Source organism: Vollenhovia emeryi, unplaced genomic scaffold (genome assembly GCF_000949405.1).
Source record: "Vollenhovia emeryi isolate VEMERY1.0 unplaced genomic scaffold, V.emery_V1.0 DF939141.1, whole genome shotgun sequence".
NCBI classification, from domain to species: domain Eukaryota; kingdom Metazoa; phylum Arthropoda; class Insecta; order Hymenoptera; family Formicidae; genus Vollenhovia; species Vollenhovia emeryi.
In genome coordinates, this window is record NW_011967225.1 from 1813135 (window position 1) to 1834824 (window position 21690).

The window sequence follows — 21690 nt, forward strand, 5'->3', positions numbered from 1 at the left end:
GAGTTTTTTGAAAGTTTACCATACATTTTACTGTATACTAAGTATAATTACTAGTGAAATGTATGGTAAAATTTCAAAAAACTCTCACAAAACTCTTTAAAATGTCGCGTTGTGCCGCGATTACAATATTTTCGGGATAAATTTTAAAAGAAAATTCTCTCCGTGTAGGCATTGGTTGTACATGAGTTTGGTCAGCGGTTGGTTTGCCGCCAAAAAAATCGAAAGGTGACACCACCTTTGGCCGGTACTGTATATTTGAAGAACGAGCCTGCTCCGAGTTGTAGGATCCTGAGAAATTTCTATCATCGATATAAATACATAAACATTGCTATTGAAATATCGGTACTTCCATTTGAATTTTGATACTCTAGTTGGCTCTCGTAAAACTAAACTCTCTTCCGCGCGCGGTTTGTGTAGCGGCGCAATTTTATTTTTATAGTGTCGATATTTTATCAACCCCGTGGTATTTGTACCACGTCTCACGAACGACACTCTATCTTCTGCGCCGAGCAGATATGAATTATTAATACTGCCGGTGTAAAAAGGGTAATCGTATACCGTATATCGGTCCTTATTTATCATCCCTTATCCGTACGTTGAATTAAAAATCAATCTCAATTTTATACTCTCTCGGCCACCTCCTGATGCATGCAGAAAGTGGAACTACCTGCGATTCTCGGGCGCGCGAATTTTATCGCCGCTCTCAGTTTTTCCTCCGCCAACTACGTAAAGAGGGGAACCCTCTTAAGCGAAGTGGGTGGTAATATACGCGCCGGAGTCCTAGGAATGTTTTAGGTCGAAAAATAATTAAACACCGAAGGAAATTTTCACGGAGAGAGAGAGCGAGGAGCGGTATTTCCGCGGGGTATAACAGTCTCGGGCGCGAAATGAGAAAATGCTGTGGGTGTCCCCCCGGTGGGAGCCCGGTGTGCATTAAGATACACCACGTATAACGTCCGACGTTCTCGACGTAACCCACAAAGCGCCCCGCCTTCTCCTACGTACGCTCAAAGAAAACCCTCGATACGAGAAACGATCGCGTTGCACAATACGGCGAAAGCAATTATTTCCACCGCGCTCGCTCGTGAACGGAAAAGCAAGCGACGCGCCGCCGCGCCAAACGAGAGTAGCAAGCGAGATGACGCGACGACCGTGACGCGATTTCGTCCGCGCAGCGCATTTCTGTTACCTTTGTGCATACACCCGAATTTCGGCCAAACGTAATACAGGTTCACGCGCTTTTAACCGTTTGGCATATGTCGCTGTGCGTTACGTTATAAATACACATGGGTGTACACCGCGCCGTTCCGCAGAAAGAACAGCAGAAAAAAAATCGTCAAAAACGACTAATTGCGACGCCAGAAAATTTTTTATATACTGATATTATTTTCCTCGACGGATTAACGGAGGGGAAGTCCCCTGTTATGAGATATAGAGTCCTATAATATGGGGTTTCTGTTAAATTAATAGGCATCATCAGTTGATTCCACCATGAATTTGTTGTCCTTGGAGCGAAATCTGTTTAGTGGGGAAATTCATTGTTGGATCGTGTGATCCGAGAGGGGAACCGCTGACGGCATTGCGGTGTACAGATTTGCGGCATTACTGGGCATTAGGCCTTGCTGGGGCATTATGAAGATAAGTTAAGATAAAATAAGATAAGAAGGTAAAGTAATGCCCACTGGAAATTAGTGGGCATTGGTGTACAAGATTTTGAGCGGTTTCCGCCTCGGTGTAATCGTTGCGAGAAAAGATTTGTGGTTGAATTTTGATGCTGTAACTCTGCTATCTCATATTAGAGACCTATCTCATAATAGAGGACTTTCCTCTGAATGTAACGCAAAAGTCTCTGCCCGATGTTAGTCAATCATTGGGAATAGAATGACTTGTAAAAACGTGGTTGTCGATGGTTTTTCGCACACACAAAATTGACTTGAAACTAGAGTTTTAAAAACTTTCCCCGGGAAGAGAGACGCTAAGAACGAAAATAATCGAAAGATGATTATTATTGTTGTCATTATTCGTTGCGCGAGTAATCGCGGTTTCGTATCGATGTAACGCGGGAAGATTTTAAACCAACTTAATTTTCCTGACATTATTTCTGCAGCACAGACACGTTTTATAACTCGTAGTAGCGCGAAACTATCGCCGATTAGATCTTTTCAATACATTGTTAACACAATTATCTTTAAACGTTCCAATCTCCAGCTATTAGCGGGATATAATAAAATTGCTATTAAAGGTTTCTCGAGTGAGTATCTTCTCTTTTGCGTAATTTAATCTCTCGTTATTTACGTCCATTTCTTTTTCCACCACACTTCGCATTACACTCAAATTCCGAGTGATCTCTTTTTTTTTTTTATAGAAAGGAATACTGTTGTATATTCCCATCAACGTGATAATTTGGCCCATTTGAATAGGAATATTAACCAGTTCAATTCCCTAGCAAAAATGACACGAAATTTTCATGGAATACTAATTTCATCATAATATCTCGACATTTCCATATTATGTAAAATACATGTTTCTAGTACAAACCGGTTCATTCAGAACCATTATCTTATTACTATCAGTATTGAATTACCATATTCAATAGCACGTTCGGTACAGAGCCAGCGGATTACATTGGACGTTCCTAAGCCATGTCAGTTTGAATTTGCAAGTGAAAAATGTTCACAATTGAGAATAACGCGACTGCGGAATTCGGGAATTGTGAACTGTAAATTATCGCGTTCTCGCCCGGAGGGATTGAGCCGCGGTAATAATACGCACAAAAGCAGGGACTGGGGACGACAGGGAGGGGGGCGCGAGGGAAAATCGTTAAACTCGTCAAAAACCACAATGAAATGTATCGATTAATTCTTGTCCCGTTTCGCGATCGCTTCTCCACAGGAACTGGGCAACGCGCAAGGACCGCCGCGTTTAACCGTGACGCAACGAAATGCCGTTTAATTATCATTCATTACCTGCATTATCTACTAATTACGCGAACGCGAACGTATGTGGAAATCGTTCCCAGCGGTGCGCGCGACGTGAAAGGTCAAACGAAAAATCATGTGAAAATCTGAATTTATATATGCATTTTTTTTTAATGACGAGTGCATACGTGCGTTTTTGCAAGAAACGCTCAAATAACATGGCCGCTCGCGAGTGAAAAGGAATTGTCGCGAAATAACCGTGAACACGTACGTTCCGTTTAACGTGCGCGATTTTACGGCTGCGTTGCCTCGGATCGTAGCTTTTTCAATTTTCTCCACGGCAAACAACTGAAATAACCAATTTTGCGACACCAGTCCATCACAATCTTTTAACCGTTTTCCGAAAACGGCGGCGCGGAATATACGTACATAGGCGCTCACAGGTGAATGCACTTGAGCACACGTGTACGGAGACCTGAATGGAGGCGTTTAAACGGATCGGATAATTAAATGGCGATAATTATATCATCCATAAAATTAGCGCTAAATTGTATTATCAACATTTTCATTGAGTAATTAAAGTTTATACTGGGGCGAGAAAAGACTGAATTTATGGTAAAAATAGTAAAGTCATCTATTATGATCGTGTGGGCCACACCGTGATCGTTTTTGAAAGCGACGTATGTTACGTCTGCATTTCTAAATAACATTATTTTAAGGTGGCGCCTGCACGAAGGTGCGGTTAGTACAAGGGGGAAACCGCTGACCAAAATCTTGTACACTAAAGCCCACTAATGCCCAGTGGGCATTTATCTTATTATCTTATTTTATTTGATTTTATCTTTATGCCCCAGCAAGGCCTAATGCCCAATGCCCTCAGCGGTTTCCCCCTCGGGTTAGTATGGGTGCTTTGATGGGGTCCCTTTAATTTTTGTAAATTCCTATGACTCTTTTCATTAAAAAATACCACTTAATGCGTTATTGATCAAATGCATCGATGTCCTATTTAAAAATGTGTGATGTCGTCAAGTCTCAGAGAGCTGTCTTTCCTCAAAACGTTGTATCTTTTGACTTTGCTAATAAGTATTCGCTTGTGAGCTCATTCACGGCGCTAATGCTTCAACTGTTTAACATTTCAAGCTGGAAATGTCCATCATTGTAAGTTTACGAAGAGATAACAAAGTTCCGGAGTAACATTCCGGTCGTAAATGGTTCTTCAATCAACTTCCGGATTTCATGCGACAATTTTATTAGAATCGACTTTGGGGAACGTCGAGTAAATTACGACTTAATTATCGAACTACTTAAGATGACAGATGAAAGGAACGAATGGCCAATTTAAATTCACTTCAAGAATGTTGCTTTTGATGTAATCTTTCCTTGTAAAATTCTCGTATTCTCATTAACTTACGCTCCCTTCGCTAAACTCGTACCTCGCTAAAACTTCAACTCGGAGCACAGTCCGGAGTACATTTTAAAGGTAGAGACCATCGAAATTAAATCATAAACTCTGCGACTTATTTATATAAGTCAAATCAATTTATTTTGTATCCTCCAAGTTAACTGTCCCCAAGTTTCGAGAGAGCTCCAAGTTCATATTTCCATCGATTAATTTCGCGTTCTTTTTGTCGCGGTAACAGAGGACACACGCGAAAGCCTTAGTTACAAACACAATATCAAAAACTTGCCCGTTAAATATAGAGGTAAGTTCTCTATTATGAGATAGCAGCTTTTCAACATCGAATCACAAATCTTTATTCACAACAATTACACGATCCAACAATGAATTTTCCACTAAACGGATTTCACTCCAAGGGCAATGAATTCACGATGAGACCAATAGATGATGTCTACTAATTAACCAAAAACCCTGCTATCTCATATTAGAAGCCCATCTCGTAATATAAGACTTTCCTCTATAGATAATAAGATAATCAAGGGCCAAAAACAGGCGGCACTAATGCTGTTTCAAAAAATAGATATAGTTTCCCATTCACAAATTAAAGTAAAATAGCAGTGCACTTAAAATAGCACCTATTAGTGCCCGTCTGTTTTTTGCCAGCTTAACATTGCCTTAATTTCATTTACAGATGACAGATAATTATCTCATCTACGACGCGGCGGATCGTCAGGAATAAACATTTCGCATTTCACGGCGGGCGAATTTCCATTGCCGATCGTGCTATAAAAATAAAAAAAAACGTCGAGGTAGTTTCAAATTCACGACACAGTCGGAGGCGCCTTCCTGCTCGCGTATTCGGACTCGGGGAAAAAGCCCCCGTCCTCGACGGGCCGCGACGTGCAGTTCCCGTAGGGTACGGCTTTTAGTTTACGTTCGTGCTAATGGTTTATTGACGCGACCGGCGCGTCCAAGTTCCGACGTTTCTCCGCGGTGTAAGAAGATTACAACGTAACTTCGCCCCAAGTCGGCGGGCACGTCATCTACGTGCGCTCCCATCGACTTCGCGATGGGAGCGAACGATCGAGGTACGCAACGGTTGACGCAATCTCGTTACGTCGGTGGAAACAATTCGAGGCATTTCGTATCTCCGGAATGAGAAAGAGAGAGAGAGAGAGAGAGGGAGGGAAACGAGACCCCGCGTCTGTGCCGGAGCATCAGGTTTACAGCGGCATTGAAATTAAATGTGTTTATCATCCCCGCAGCGCTGGGAGGCGAAAATCGCGTTCCCGCAACGAAATTATTAACGGAAGCGTGTCATTAAACTGACGTCGCGCGAAATCCATTTGTTGAAATTATCTCCCTCGAAATCGCCCGCCCTCGCAACGCGGAATGCGGCGGTCGACAGGGGGGGGGGGGAGGAGGCGCGGGCATGAAAACGGCCCGGGAATCCTCGTGATGCTCCGTTTTATCTTATTAATGAAACGTCGCCGGAGTAAGTCGCTGAAAAATTCCGCACGAAAGCGGCGCACGCAGAGGTCTCGTGGTATTACCGGAGGAGAAGAAAACGGTAGGAGCGGAGGAGGACAGGAAGGGTATTACCGACTTTATCGTTTTACCTCGACAATTCGAAAAAAATCAATTTTCCGGATATCATGCTCTCCTCCTCCCCCCCCCCCCCCATCCTGCCCCTCTGCCGGCGTATCATCTGTTGTCCTCGCGCATCGATCGCGAGATAGCCCGGCGTTCGCGGAGAGAGCATCTTTTTGAGTTCCGCCGCGCTCTCTCATTCCGAAGACGCGATTTATCAACGTGGAAGACAGCGATCCCGGGTTTCCATTTAATCGCACGCGAGTTGTACAACGCCGGTTGCGCGCGCCATTTTTCTCTGCACGAGGGCGCGCGCGCGCTTCCCTCCCGCCGTCAATTCCCCGCTTTTGAGAAAAACCCGCTTCTCCGCCCGTGGATTAAGTGCCAACCGTGAACAAGCGCGTCCGTCGACTTTCAGTTAAATGTCAGTCGGCCTTGCGAGCGCGCGCGGGGGGGGGGGGGGCGCAAAACATACGCGGGAACGTACGTTTTCCGGCTGCCTCGCGGAAAAATTTTTATAACGCCCCGCGTGGAGCTGATGTATAAATAAACCCGAGGGTATAGCTTCCCGAGTCGCGCGGCTTGTATGCCGCTCCGGTTGTGTTTCGCGTTACTTAATTTATCAAGTTTTTGTTATCGCATTTGTTATTTTTTTACCATTAAGACCGGTTCAAGGTTTCCACCTGTTTCGGTCGCTCTAACCCCCTTCCAAGAATTCCTGGAGCCGTCGGGCTTCCAAAGGCCCGTATCCACGATGCTAGAACTTGAAGTAGAACTTGAACCAAGTTCTAGCATCGTGGACACAGGCCTTAAGAATTTTAGAACTTTTATTTGATTTTTTTCCCTTTCACCGACTCAGTCTATTCTTGTCCTACGAGTTCCCGTGCGGTAAACGTTTTGTTAGACCGCTAAGTGCGCCGCATGGAATTTCCGAAGGCAAATAGAATTGTTGATTTTCCAATCGCGTATACATACGCATGTACATTCGCCTATTCATTATTTATGACGCACGTCTGCGGAGCAGACGTTTGTAAGTGCATATCATAAATAATACGATTATATATTTACGAGTGATACAAATCGGATCGGATCATTAGACTATAAATGTGGCTCACACGTGGTTATACATTTTTAATAAACACAAGCGAGCTCATCTTACACGGGGAGAGAATTTTCTCTTAAAATTTACCCTAAAAATCACGTAGTCGTGGGACTTGGCGTTTTGAGGAACTTTATGAGAGTTTTTGGAATTTTTACCATACATTTTACCAGTAGATATAGACGAGCGATTAAGACATACACGGGGAAAGAAAAGATCAACCGGATCAGTGTAAGTTAAACACTTGGAAATTTTCGAGTTCCGACACCGGACTTTCCACACTTACAAAATTTGTGTTCCGTCGAGACTTAGAAATTGGCGACCATCTTGCAACTCGAAAGACACGAATGAAAGGTGAAACATTGTTAAAAATTTTTCATGTATTAATACGACTCTACGTGATCCTATCCTTCTCTGGTCCCCCTCTCTCTCTCTCTCTCTCTCTCTCTGTCTCCCCCCTCTCGCTCTCTCTATCTGTCAAAGAATAACCATCACAAGTCTCCTCCTATCCAATTTATAAGAATTTGGGTGTTGAAACCCGCTATCTTATATTGGAATCCTATCTCGTAGTAGACAACTTTCCTCTATACAGGGTGTCTCATTTCAAATGATCCACGCAAGTATCTCCAAAAATATGAAAGATACGGAGAAACGTTTCAAACAAACGGTGACCTTCAAATGACTACCCAAGGTCAAGCCAATGGCACCACCTTATGTCCCCCTTCGAACCAAGCGACGTTTGCTTGAAACGTTTTTCCGTACCTTTCATAGTTTTGGAGATATTTGCGTGAATCATTTAAAATGAGACACCCTGTACGTACACACATACAAGAGAACGTGTGGAAGAAATTACAAAAGGGACGAAATGAAATATCAGCGGAGATATAATGCAATTAGTCGAACAAATACAAAATTTGTAGAGCAGTAATCGAAGCGAAGAGTGAGCACATTCATATTATTTCAGTCACAACAAATAATCTTTTAATTAAACATTATCATATTACGGTCCAATCCACGAACTCATCACACAAAATAGTTTTCATCGCTAAACATCATTTTCCTCGGATGTAACCCCCTATATATTTTTTTTTTCTTCCAACTCTTCGAGTCGTTCAAATAATTACGCGCAGTAGTGTGCGCACAATATTCAAAACAGCGTGCATTCAAAACGCTTTGAAGACTTATTTACAAAACGCGCTCGTAACCCAACAATGAGAACGCTACCGTAACGCCCGACCCGGGACAATGCAAAGTTTCCGCGCAAACTTTTAGCCGGCGATGCGAAATTCATTTCGAAAAATGGCGGCGAACAAACCGCAAACCCGGGGACGCCCCGCGTCCGGCGCTTCGTACTCACCCACTTCGCTGACGGTCCATCGCCACGGCGGCCTCACGAACAGCCGCATCTCGCCGATCCCGGGTCCCAGTCGGCGTCGAGAAAAACCCGATATATCCCACTCGCTGTATCCCGTGCTCTTCCTCTCCCGCGCGCGCGCGCGCGCGAGTGCCACCAACCACCAGCTGCTTTGCCGCGGACAAGTTACAGGCTGCCGGCGAGTTCGTTCGCGATTCGCACGCGCGATCTCACGCACACCATCGTAACCGTGTACGTACGTGCGTGCGTCCGCCCGTCCGCTCGCGATATCGCACTACGGTAGGGGACGAGGGGCGTGCGGTGACGAGGCGAGGTGAAGCCGACAAGGTGAGGAGTAGCGCGACTTAGAATCGCGCCGTTACACCGTCACAATCGCCGAGTTTTCCTTCCTCTCCGTGCGCACTACGCGGGAGCCGCCGCGCGGGTTGCGTCACCGGCTTCCACGAAGTCGCCGAACGGTGAATCGTCCTGTGTATATATGTAAAATATGTATATGCGTGCACGCGCGCTCCCGGCCGAGCTCCCTCTTCCTTCAGCCTGTTCAAGGGCAGACGAGCTGCGTAGTAAAAAAAAGGACATTCCCCCTATGTGGCCCGCGCTAATATTTCGACCAGTGTTGTTCAACCGGCGGCGACGCGCATTTGGCTGATGGCGGAGAGCGATCCGTAAACGGTTAAGTCACGGGTTTTTTTTTTCATTTTCTGGCCAATTGTCAATTGTTAAAGGCCTTCGCACATAAAATTCCGTAAGGACGTAAAACGTAGGCATAAGAAAATCGACCAAGCACAGTCGAGAACGTAAGGCAATAACGCAAGCAGTAGCAAATCCAATCTGTTGATTTTCTTACGCTTACGTTTTACGTCCTTACGGAATTTTATGTGTGAAGGCCTTAACTCTTAGACGATAACACAGAAAAAGATGGAGAGTCGACGAACTTCTGGTTAACAGTTAACCAGAAAATGAAAAACCGGGCCTAAGACTGTCTTAGGGCCAGTTTCACGAACGTCGGTTAACTGCTAATCATGCAGTCACGTCCCTATCTATTTCTGTCTTATCATCTAGGAAAAGCCAGAGATTGATTAATCTTTGGCTAGCAGTTGTGGAACTGACCCTTACGGCCCATTTCACAAACGTCGGTTAACTGTTAACCAGAGTTCAGTCACCTCCCTATCTTTTCCTCTCTTATCATCGAGGAAGAGCCAGAGAATCGATTAACCTTTGGTTAGCAGTTGTTGAAACCGGCGCTTAAGGCCTGCGTCCTCGATGCTAGAGCGCGATCCAAGTTTCAGTTTCGAGAAATGTGTAGCCAATCAACTTGCAGCTTTTCCGTAAAAGATGCAAGTTGATTGGCTACACATTCACTCGGAACTGGAACCTGCGCCAAGTTCTAGCATCGTGGACACAGGGACACAGGTTTCTAGTCGTAGACGCAAGGCGAGGCAGAGAAAAAACGTAAGTCGTAAAAGGCCATTGTGCACGACTTACGTTTTTCCTCTGCCTCGCCTCGCGTCTACGACTAAAGCCAACGGCACACGGTACTGCTTTTCCTACTGGACTGCTTACGAGAGCCAATCAGAATTTACACGGAAAGAACAATGTAGCTGCTGTAGCTAAAACTTAGCAAAATAGAGACAGCTAATATTTTTAGTTGTGATAGCTCAATATTTTGCTACGACAGCAAACCGTTTGCTGTCGCACCTAATACAATAGGCACAGTAGCAAAATTTTGAGCTATCACAACTAAAATATTAGCTGTCCCTATTTTGCTAAGTTTTAGCTACAGCAGCTACATTGTTTTTTCCGTGTAGCCTTAAGTCACCCGATCTAAAAATCTGCATCCTTATTGGTTCACGTAAGCAATCCAGTAGGAAAAATAGTATCGTGTGCCGTTGGCTTAAGGCAGTCTTAAGCGTTTGCGGATCGTTCTCTGCCATCAGCCACCCTCTTTCGGCGAAAATTATTCCCTACGTTCTACCGGGCCGCCTCTCGCGACTGTCCGACGGTGAACTTGAATTCCCCGCTGCAAATTAGCGAAACGGATATTCGTCGCGTTTGTTTAACCCGGTATTTCGCTGGAATATTCTCGGACTCTCCTCTCCCTCCCGCTCGAACTTGATAAAATGAAAGAAGAAAAAGAAGCAGTTTTGTTTCTAAAAGAGAAGAATTGAGGAAATTAAGTTTACCGGAGTTGGAATCCGAAAAGAAATTGAAAAAGCGCGGTTTCGTAATTTCCGAGAGCGCCAAGTTGGCGAGAAGTTAGCGGCGAGGGAAGATCGAGTTCTCCCGCGAAATTTCGTAATCGAGCGAGTACGACGGCGAATTTCAGCCCGGGCCGATTGATTCCGGGCCGCGATATTCACCGCGGCGCGAGAGTTTATCGATTAGGGATCGACCGCGCGGATATGAATTGCGTATTTGGCGCCGGGCCGATAATCATGAATCAATCTCCCCGCGACTTGAGCCAACGGCACACGGCACTATTTCTCCTACTGGATTGCTTACGAGAGCCAATCAGGATTTAACCTTGAGTTACCTGCTCCGAAAACTCTACATCCTCATTGGTTCCCGTGAGCAATTCAGTGGGGGGAAAAATAGTATCGTGTGCCGTTGGCTTAAATCCTGATTGACTCCCGTAAGCAATCCAGTAGGAAAAATAATACCGCGTGCCGTTGGCTTTACTCTCGGTAACAGATTGCGAAATCTTTATGCGCGCGCGCGCGATGTACTCCGCGACGCGCCCGACAAACTGTGCAAAGCCTTGTGTCCACGATGCTGGAAATCGGTCCGAGAAGTATGTAGCCGATCAACTTGCAGTTTTTTCCGACAAGGCCGACGTTGACTGGCTATGTATTTCTCGAATCGAAATTCCGGACCGTTTTCCAGCACCGTGGACACAAGGCTTAAGGCTGGTTCTACAATAGACGCAGCAAGTCGGAAGAAAGCGTCCAATTACAGCCAAATATGAGAACGCCAGACCTGTCGTTAGCCGATTTCCCGCGGCTTGCGACATGCTGCGCGTCTATTGTAGAACCAGCCTAAAGTCTCGTGTCCGCGATCCAAGAACCGTGTCCAAGTTCTAGTCCCGAGAAATGTGCAGCCGAGGGGGGAAACCGCATTGTGGTGTACAGATTTGCGGCATTACTAGACGTGACTAGGCCGTTTTTGGGGCATTAGGCCTTGCTGGGTCATTGTAAAGATAAAATAAGATACAATAAGATAAAACGAGAAAAATAAGATAAAGTAATGTCCACCGGGCATTAGTGTACAAGATTTTGGTTAGCGGTTTCCCCCTCGGGTGTGGCCAGTCAACTTGCAGCTTTCCCGTAAAAGATGCCGGTTGATTGGCCACACATTTCTCGGAACTAGAACTTTGATCGAGTTCTCGCGTCGTGGACACGGGCCTTGAGGGAAAAAAAAAAAGGAAACTGCGTCACCGAGATCGTCGCGAACTGTCGAGACACGGGGCGCATCTGCGATCGACTCCCCCCCCCCCCCCTGGTGATATCGATCGCGACCGACCGAGATCGACTGATCCCGCGGATAAAAGGGAAACAAACGGGAATGAACAGATCGAGGGTGTCGATGTTCACGCGCGGAATCTCGCCGAGATTCTCCCGTCGGTCGAGCGAAACTTTAACGGAAAGTCGACCGCGTCAAACTTCAAAATGGAGAATCCGTCGCCGCACAAAGGCAATTACTCGCCGCCGTGAACTCGCCCGGCTCCGAGAACGCGATCGCGAGGATCGACACACACACACACACACTCTGGGGGGGAGGGAGGGGGGGGGCGCGTCACCACAAAATTAAACCTTCCAGCGCGGAAACTAGAAGCGGGAACCGTGGGCGTCGCGAAAATACGTACGCGCGCGAACGTAAACACGTATATATACGCACAGCCACGGTACCGACTATTCCGGAGAGGTTAAATCGCCGCCGTCTCGAACCGGTGCGGTCTCCCCCGCGCGCGTCTCCGCCGCGGCGTTTATTAATCCCCGAACACGGCGACGAAACCCAGGCTCGAACGTTGAGCGCGCAAGATTCCCGTCAGCCGCGAATCCCCCGCGTGGAAACGCCACCTCGCTCGGGCGCGAACTCACCTCGACGGCGTCTCGCGCGCAACTGCGAGCGTCGCTCGTGCGGGATCGGGACTCCCTCCGCTCGATCGGCGGCTTCGCCGTACTCACGGCCACGTTTTCCACCCGATTTTCTCGAAGACGCCGCGACCTGTCGCGGCGAGTAACGACGTCGCGCTCGGCGCGCGCTCTCTTCCTCTCTCTCTTCCTCTCTCTCTCTCTCTCGCTCTCTCTCTCTCCTCTCCTCTCCGAAGGATTTCACAACGACGCGATCGGCGAGGGACGTGCGCGCGAAAGGCGCGGAACGAGTGAAAGCTAGGCGCGCGACTCACTCCGACCGGGTCTCACGCTCGACTGTACGAGTCGCCGCGCGCCTGCCGTTCTTCACCCTCGGACTCGCGTCACGGACGACCGGCGAGCCTACGCGTCTCTCCCCCCCCCCCCCCCTCCCTTCCCTTTGCCCCGGCTCGAGTCTAACGCGCCACCGCCGAAGGGACGCCGAGGGCGCCCACGTAAGGGTTGCCACGAGGGAGGAGGGTTTGATAACTTAGGGCAGCAGGACGTGGCGTCGTTTAGACCAGTGTCTCTCAAAACGGCCGTTTTCGCCGCCGGAAAATTCCCGAAAACTCGTCTACGCGCTTCGCCACGAAGTTGGCGCTTTTTGCGCGACGCCGCGTCTCCCGTGTCCACGGGTGTAACGAAATGTTTACTCCAGAGTTGTAAACCGAACCGAACCATTGAAGTGTATCCGCTCCGAGAGAACGGATCAAAATTTCAATTATAAAATCGTTCCGATCCGGAGCGAACCATTTTTTATTATGATTTCGAACCGGAGCATGAAAAACCGGTTTTGGGGCGGTTTCTTTATCTAAAAAGGATTTAATTTATTTAAAAAGATTTACCACGTTTGAATCTTTGCTACATAGCTGGAAAGGTGGTAAATGTGTAAATTTCACCAGTTCGATTCGACTTGCATTCCAAGTTCTAAATAATTTACTTCATTCATTCGGTTTTCGGAGCGGTTTTTAAATTCGAACCGGTTCAAAACCGCTCCAAAGAACGTATTTATGCTCCGGTTTACAATCTTATTCGCTCCGGTTCGGTTTACATTCCAAGTTCCAAATAATTTACTCCGTAAATTCATCCGGTTTGCGGAGCGGTTTTTAAATTCAAACCGGTTCAAAACCGCTCCAAAGAACGTATTTTTGCTCCGGTTTACAACCCTGGTTTACTCCCTTCGCGAAATCCACGAGTCGTCCTGAATAACAGATATATAGTTAGTTATTTCCGGGTTTTTTTTCAGGGCGCTTAGAAAATGCGTTATTTAACGCGCGATCCGATTCGCGCGCGATCGCGTTCGTAATCTCGCGCGTAATTAGTTGTTGACCGGTAATTCCGCCATGTTGCGAGGGTTAATCCCCCCTCGAGCCGCGATACCTTCTGCGTTCAGGCTGTTTCGATATCGCGCTCTTATTTCGCCCCCGCTTCAGTCCGGCGATTTAATTCCGAAATAATGCAAGTGGAAATCGTAAAAAGTATATATATGTTTTCTAAATTCGGGCGTGATACACGAGTCGCGCTTTTTTCCCCCACGCATATCGAATGAGACACGCGTCCCACTTACGCCAAAACCGTGAATGTGCAAATTTTCACCCTCATTTTTTTTTATAGAAAAACGAGTGGGAATAAGTGTCCTTTTTGTTTTGTAAAAAAAAAAGATGACTGTGAATTTCTAAAATTTATCGAATCGCGCATTCATGGTATTGGCATAAAGGGGGACGATATGTTTACGGAGGGATTTTGCGAAACGCAATACCGGGGCCGTTGTTACCGCGTTGTTGACAGCCAACAACGATCCTGCAATAAACGAAATTCGAAACGGAAGTGTTCATAAAATCGAGGGTCGGATTTATATTCATAGCAGCTTTTTGTTTATTTTGTTCCCGAGAAATAGGGAGGGGGGGGAGGAGGTGCGTTATGCATAGGGTGTTCCGTAAACAAACGTCAGCGGCGATAAAGATATATCCGAAATTGGAGATCTTCGGCGCGAATGCTGAAAAAAGGAGGCGGAGAACCCGGGGCCGTTTTGCATCGTGTAGCTGTTGCATCTCCGAGATCGACCGAGGGAGGCTGAACACGCGGAAACGTTCAGACCCCACGTATGACAAGTTTAAGTGTCTCGCCGAGAGAAATTTTGAAACGACTCGCGCTTTATTTCGCTCCCCGCGGCCGCGACTATGAAAAGCGTGAAATTATTGTATAATTAATGACAGAGCGTGAATCACTTCCGCGGCGATAATATCTGTCATACGCGATTTAATGTAGCAATTAATTTCGGAAATGTTTTCATAAATCTTCCGCGAAATTCATAACGGATAATAATACGCTTATACATCACCTAACAGTATGACAATTTAAAATCTATGCGAGGGGATCTATCTGCGATCTTGGTTTGCCGCATTAATTAAAATCCAGGTGCCGGGACTCGCGTTTCTGACAAGCCAATTGAAATTTCGTTGGCGGCAGCCGAGCTAGCGGGAAAATTTTAATTTTCCACAAAACTTTTCAGATGTATGCAAAGTGGCGCGAGATGTAAGTTCAGCAAGTTTTCATTTATCCGTGAAAATGGATTTCAAAGATGGCACCGTCATCCCGCGAATGTAGGTTTCACAGTACTCGCTTTTGCGCCCGCAAATTGGAAGTTAGCTTATGAAAAAGAAAGAGAGAAAGAGAGACAGAGGGGGGGGGGGGAGAGAGAGAGACTGTTGGACTTGGGGACTCAACGGGGTAAATAGACTCGAAATAAATTATCCGCTTGTTTTGCCTCGTTAGGCAAAAATTGTTACTTATTTTAAGGGCAATCATTCCGTCGTTAACCCCGATTGTTTTCCTATTCGATTTTAACAACGAGATGTTAGGTGCAGGATGGTCCATTCGCTTCTTGCGCCCTGAATACCTCCCCGCCGCCCATAAATTCGTAAGAAAATATCTCGAGGCGATTTCCGAAACGATTTTCACGCCGGTCGAAAACCAAGGCAGTTACGCTGATCTTGTTGCAACACTTCTTTTTTACGCAAAGAAATATTATTAGACATTAATAAGTTTTAAAAAGTTGTCTCATTAATCTCTTTCGGTAAAATCTTATGCTCGATTGTTTGATGGATATAATATTTTAAAATAATAAAGTTTCTAGTTTGTACAACTATCTATTTTAGTTGGCGCAATTTAACGATATCATTGCTTTTGTAGAGAAGATAAAAATGTTTTTTCTTCTAATAAAATATATTCAAATAATTAAATTATATAATTCTCGATTGGATGGCGCTTATACTTGGCGTCTTTCTTTACCTTTTTTAAAAATACTATTAGACATTAACAACAAAATTCAGTACGACCGCATAAAACGTTTCTATCATTTGCATTATTTACATTATAAATTAAATTATGTTGCGACTTACGATAGAAAAGGAATGTGTGAAAATAATAAAATATAATTATTTCTTTCCGATAATTAGTTACAATTCTGTGGGAAAGAACGAAATATTAGTAGTTAAATAGTAATTGATTATAAGCCGTACGCGTATGCTTTAATATTGTATTAATATAACGTTATTCGCGTTATATTGCAAAATGCTTTTGCGAGTTACAACAAGCGCTTTTGCCCTTCCGGTTGTTCTCTTCACTACCCAGTTATAATCCAGACATTATTGCATTTCCAGCAGAGCTCAGAATGCAAGAGACGGCTTTTTATTTAACGTTTCACATCGCGCGGTGATTTATGACGCTGCTAGAAGCAAAAAGCGATCACCTGCGGATAAAAAAAAAGCAGTTGAAATGAATTACCTTTTGGATAAACTTGAAACAAACGTCCAACTGTTCCCTCGCGCGGCAAAACACGGGACGACTGCCAGGAGGAGGACGGCCTTTCACGAGTGTCACGCAGCCGGACAGTGTGTAATATCAAATTAATTCTTTCGCTGCCGTTTCATTTAATTTCGTCGCTCATGCGGATTACGTCGCCGACGCTAAAAGGGGCCGGGGACAGGAGTTCGTTTGCGTTGGAAAGTAACGGCGGGCGTAAAGGCTGCAGGGCGGCGGTAAGTCCGAGGAAGCGGGTCGGGAGCAACTTTGCACAGTGTACCGGTGGGCATACCGGACTTTCCACGATTTTCTCCAATTGGAATTGGCAATGAAGCTACCCCCGGCGCCACCGGGGTGTCCGAAGTAGCTTTCGCGGAGATGAAGCGACATGTAATTAATCCTCCAAACGGGCGGAGCAACCGTCTCAAAAGAGGAACGGCCGGGGGTGCGCGCCACCGCCGGCGAGGGACGCTAATAATATTGCGATATCGGCGGGATTTTTACCCCGCTGAAAGTGTCGATGGCACGCGAGAGGTCGGATTTAAAGAATTCAAAAATCGCTGGAATAATAAAACCCAGCCCGGGACTATTTCCGATTGGCGATCGAACGTTGACGTTTGCTTATAAATTGTTTATCGAAATATTTAGCAGTTTTTCGAGAGACGCGCGATTAGAGAGACGTCGATGCCGCCCGTTCGGCCAGGTGGATGTGAACGTGCGCCGAATCGATAAGTGCCATTTCCCCAGGCAGAAATTCATAATGACGATCGAGACGCGGTTCTCCCGGGACTCCAAGAAATTCCGATTTTTCAACGACCCCCCAAAAAAATAAAAACGAAAATATAAATAAATAAATCAGCGCCGGAAAGTGCGTCACGCGCGCTGCTCGCGCGAGGGTGACGTCACTTATCGCGATCCAAGATTAATGTCACGTAACGCGACCGTTCCTGCCGATTGTACTCAGGTACGAATGCGTTCTTTCATGATTTATAAAGTACAGGTGGAAGCAGGATTTACAGCTGCGGCTTTCCCTACGAGCCTACGTCGCGTGTCACGGTGTTGCCGTAAGTCATCATATTTTATTATGTCGTTAATAATAATTGTGAAAAGTGCAACTGCAGATGTACGTACTTATGTATATGTGTTAACTTGTATGCGCCGTGTCTATCGGGAATGTATTCCGACATGTGTGTTCGTACAAGTAAACGGTAAGAAAAGATCTCAAGCAGAACGCGTTGATTTTTTTTACGTTTTCTTTTCTAAACGTTTATAAATCATTAGATGTAAAAGTCAATCAGTGGATTATCACGGGAAGACAGTGAATGTTCGTTGATTTACAGTTATAAGTGTAGCGCTGAATAATTCAGTAAGAAAAACCAAAGGAAAGATTTTAAGTAGAACGCGTTGATTATTTTACGTTTCCTTTTCCAAACGTTTTTTAAGTATCAGATACTCTCTGGACGTCAATCACTAAAACAGTGAATATTCACCGATTCAGTTATAGAGGAAAAGTCCCCTATTATGAGATAGGTTCCTAATATGGGATTAGTAAATGAATAGGCATCATCTGTTGGTTCCACCGTGAATTTATTGCCCTGGGAGTGAAGTCTAGGAAAATTGATAGCTCGTGTAATCGTTGCGAAAAGAGAATTGTGATTGAATTTGGGTGTTGAAAACCTGTTATCTCGTATTGGAATCCTATCTTAATATATTTAGATGACCTCCATCTGAGTGTAGCACTGAATATATAATTTAGTACTATACTTATAACTGTAATTCAGCGAACATTTACTGTTTTCAGTGATAATGGACTTTTGAAGAGTACATCAAGTGACATGTGTGAAACATATATAAACCACCGTGTGCTACTTAGGATATATAATACATAGGAGTAGAGTTAAAAAAAAAAGTAAAGTTCAATATTTATGCACAGTATTGTTATCTGTATGGAATTAGCGAAATTGATTTCCCTTTCGTGCAGCTTGAAATTTGCATTGGGCATATTTTGATGCTAAATATCGTCGCCTCGATTCTTCGAAAGTGCGAATTTTTGTCGAGCAAAATCGAACAATAGTAAACGTTTCGACAATATTATCGCTGCTGCGTTTCAATAGTTATAATTAAATTATCATTAATAATGTTATTATGTCAAGGCCTCAATTTACGGCCTTTTAAAATTATACTAGCGCAAACACTTGAATTGTTTACGCGAATTCGTTACGCATCGTAACACTTGACGTTAATACAACTAATCAGTTAATGTAATTAGCTAGTTAATAGCGCCGCTCGGTTACGCTTTTACAGGTTTATTAGCGGAAACATGTTCGATTGTTTACGAATTGGTTACATCCATCAAAATACTCGACGTTAATACATGAGCATAACTTTCTGTTAAAGACAATCGATCACGGGTGATATTCGATCATCGTGACGATACCTCTCGCCCCGTACTTCTCTTTTTTTTTCCCCCCCGTGCTTGTTCAGAGATCATATATTCTTGGGTGTATGACGAGCCGAAATAGGGGCGCTTCCACAGGGACTTTCCTTAGAGGGCTTCGCACAGAGGCATGAATAATACATCCTTTTGGGGGGATACGTTGGCTTTACTACTCCGTTCCCTGCTGACTTTAATGTTTTTCGGAAAAGGAAGGGGTTTCCTTTTACGAGCCAATAACGAGGAGTTCGAGGAAGGTCGATACGTGGACGCTACGCCCTTTGTGTAATTGCGAAGTGTAATTTATTTACCGTATACCGCCGGGCTTGTGCAGCTTCTCGCGCGCCGCGCATCGCGACGTTTTACCCTCCCCCGCCCCCGCATGTACATACGTGTTTAATATCAATCTCGCTACTTGATTAAACACCCCATCGACCGCGCGGCAGCGCGGATATTGCTCGCGGCGTTGTTCGGCTCGCGCCGGATGGAAAAACACCTCTGCGAAATTATCGCGTCGCTTTTTTTTTTCACCCCGAGTCGCTCGGGTTTCATCTCGCGTTAATAAACTGCAAATTGTGAATTTGTATTAATCACCAGTCGCCGATCGATTCCCGTTCGGCCGGCCTAAATACCGCGTCAATAATTCCCCCGCGTTACTAAGAGGCTGGAGATGAAACTGCATACTGGAAATTACGCGCGGAAATTCAGAATCACGGGGTTAAAGAGTGACAGATGTCGTGACTGTATCATTTTTTTTTATATTTTAAGCCAACGGCGCACGATACTACTTTTCCTACTGGATTTCTTGCGAGAGCCAATAAGGATGTGGAGTTTTAGATCAGGTGACTTAAGGGTGAATCCTGATTGGCTCTCGCAAGCAATCCAGTAGGAAAAATAGTATCGTGTGCCGTTGGCTTTAGACAGTACAGAGAATTTAATTTCGCTGCAGACAGAGGACCAAGCCTATTAATTGTTGAATCCGCGCAAGGATCGAGAGAGAAAGAGAGAGAGAGGGAGGGGGGGGCCTAGTCTTTCCAATTCTGAGGGAGATGTAAATTTAAAACTAAGTATATTAAATATATATTTTTCCACGATAATAATTCTTTTTTTTCCCATTATCTTTCAGCGTCCCTCTTGGTTCAAGAACACAGAAAAAAAAGAATATTCTTCTTTAGAAAATATGTTTAGTTTCAACGTGAAACTCTTGACATGAGATTATATTGCGCTAAGAGAAGAAGAATTTACTTGAATGAAGCAATTTTATATAATTCAATCAAGACAAATATATGCTTATTACTTAAGAATCATTTTCTTGAATGGAAAGGAAACAATATTGGATGGAAAGTAACATATTTTCAAATCGAAGGTCATGATGATTAAAATAATTTTATGGTCAACATAGTTATAGGCATTTTTGAGGTATAACAATTATAGTACTTAAATAAGACTGCAATATCGTTGGAATGTAAGATTGTTAAGTGCTTCTAAGAAGATTATAGATTGTTGCGTATATACAAAACAATAAACGCGTTAATTTGAGCATATAAGACTCTGACACTTTTTCTACGAAGTCGATGTCCGTGTTCCGTTGCTATCGACAACCCTCGTTGCTCGTTATCGGCGTTTGCCCATTTGGCGGTCGATCTTATCCATTTTTGGGGCTTCCGGGGCGGCCCGAGAGGAAAGGGAAGAAACAACGTGGAGCCGTTTCGTTTCCCCCCCCCCGCGTATCTGGCATTTTTCTTTTCCCTGCTGCGTGCCGCGTGCCTCGATCCTGCGCCGTCGCCGCTTTTTCTCACCGCTTCGGCAGTGTAAATTTCGGGGAGCGTCTTCACCCTGGGTTTATATTGAACACGCCGGGGGTAAGATGGATAGCAAAACGCGCTTTACGCGCGGCGTGGCGGGGCGGGAAAGAGGGCGAAGGTGGAGGTGGAGGAGAAGAGGAAATAAGAATTCCCTGTCGGCACCGGAGGAGGCTGTACCCTCCTCCCCCCGCCCCGTTACCGCCGGATATTTCTTTCTCTGGCAGTCTGACAAGCGGAGAATTTTCATTCCGCGTGTGCGCGCGTACCTAAGGTAATATTCCTCGCGGCACCGGCTACTCTCGAGATATTAATTCTTAATCTGTCATCCCGGACGAGATTCCCGGTCGGTCGATCTCTCGCGCCTCGAGATTTTCCTCGCGGTCCATTAAATCTCGTCAACCGCCTCGCGAAAGCCGGCGAACGGCACCGTGCGATTATTTAAGTATCTCCGACGGACGCCTCCCCCGTGTATCTCAATCGCCAGATCGCCACCAGGATAAAACGGATCGGTGTCGTGAATAATATAAAGTAATAAATGTATTACATCAGTTAGTTATTTACCGCCCATCGTGATTGCCCTCTTTCAGTTTGGGCATGTCAAATTTATATTTCACGCTCTCTCTTTATGGCTTTCACCATTTGGAGACTCATGCGAGCATGTCAGATGACAACTCGAGATGACAGTTTCGTATTTAAGCGCCGAACATATTTGTGTCTATATAGTCTCACTGAGGATGACCCGAAAATGGGTCGAAACGTTTGATAATTAATTTATAAATTCGATAAAAAAATTCCATATTGGACATTTTCGCACGAATACCTGTGCGTTTGGGTCGCATTGGCCTTCTTTCCCCCACCTTTAATAAATTTATTATCCCAGCGAGAAATGACTCGTCGATCGATTCAGAAACAATGTCGAATCGACGTCGACGCAGTCAAATTGACGTCGACTCGACATTGTTTCGACGAATCATTTCTCCCTGGGATTCTTAATTCTCAACCCTTTGACTCTTATACAGGGTGTTATGTAATAACACGTCTCACCTCTTATGGATAGAGAGAACTAGACTGACAATTTGAATGAGCTTTGGATATGTTGTAGAGCATAAAAAAGTATTAGACCCGTATTTTTTTTT

General features: G+C 45.0%; 1 protein-coding gene across 4 annotated transcripts in view; it reads right to left on the reverse strand.

The window, feature by feature from the left end:
• Positions 1-12806, reverse strand: part of LOC105567039 — a 107123-nt gene extending 94317 nt beyond the window's left edge. Inside the window, exons 1-2 of one of the 4 annotated variants that reach the window (XM_012021564.1) lie at positions 12479-12806; positions 8364-8849 (exon numbers count right to left, since the gene is read on the reverse strand). In XM_012021564.1, the coding sequence (XP_011876954.1) occupies positions 8364-8412 (49 nt within the window). In that variant the 5' untranslated portion in view covers positions 8413-8849; positions 12479-12806. Of the gene's footprint in view, positions 1-8363; positions 9149-12275; positions 12415-12478 lie in introns of those variants that run through there. The other 3 variants (XM_012021565.1, XM_012021566.1, XM_012021563.1) reach the window with 3 other exon arrangements.
• Positions 12807-21690: the final 8884 nt, after the last annotated feature.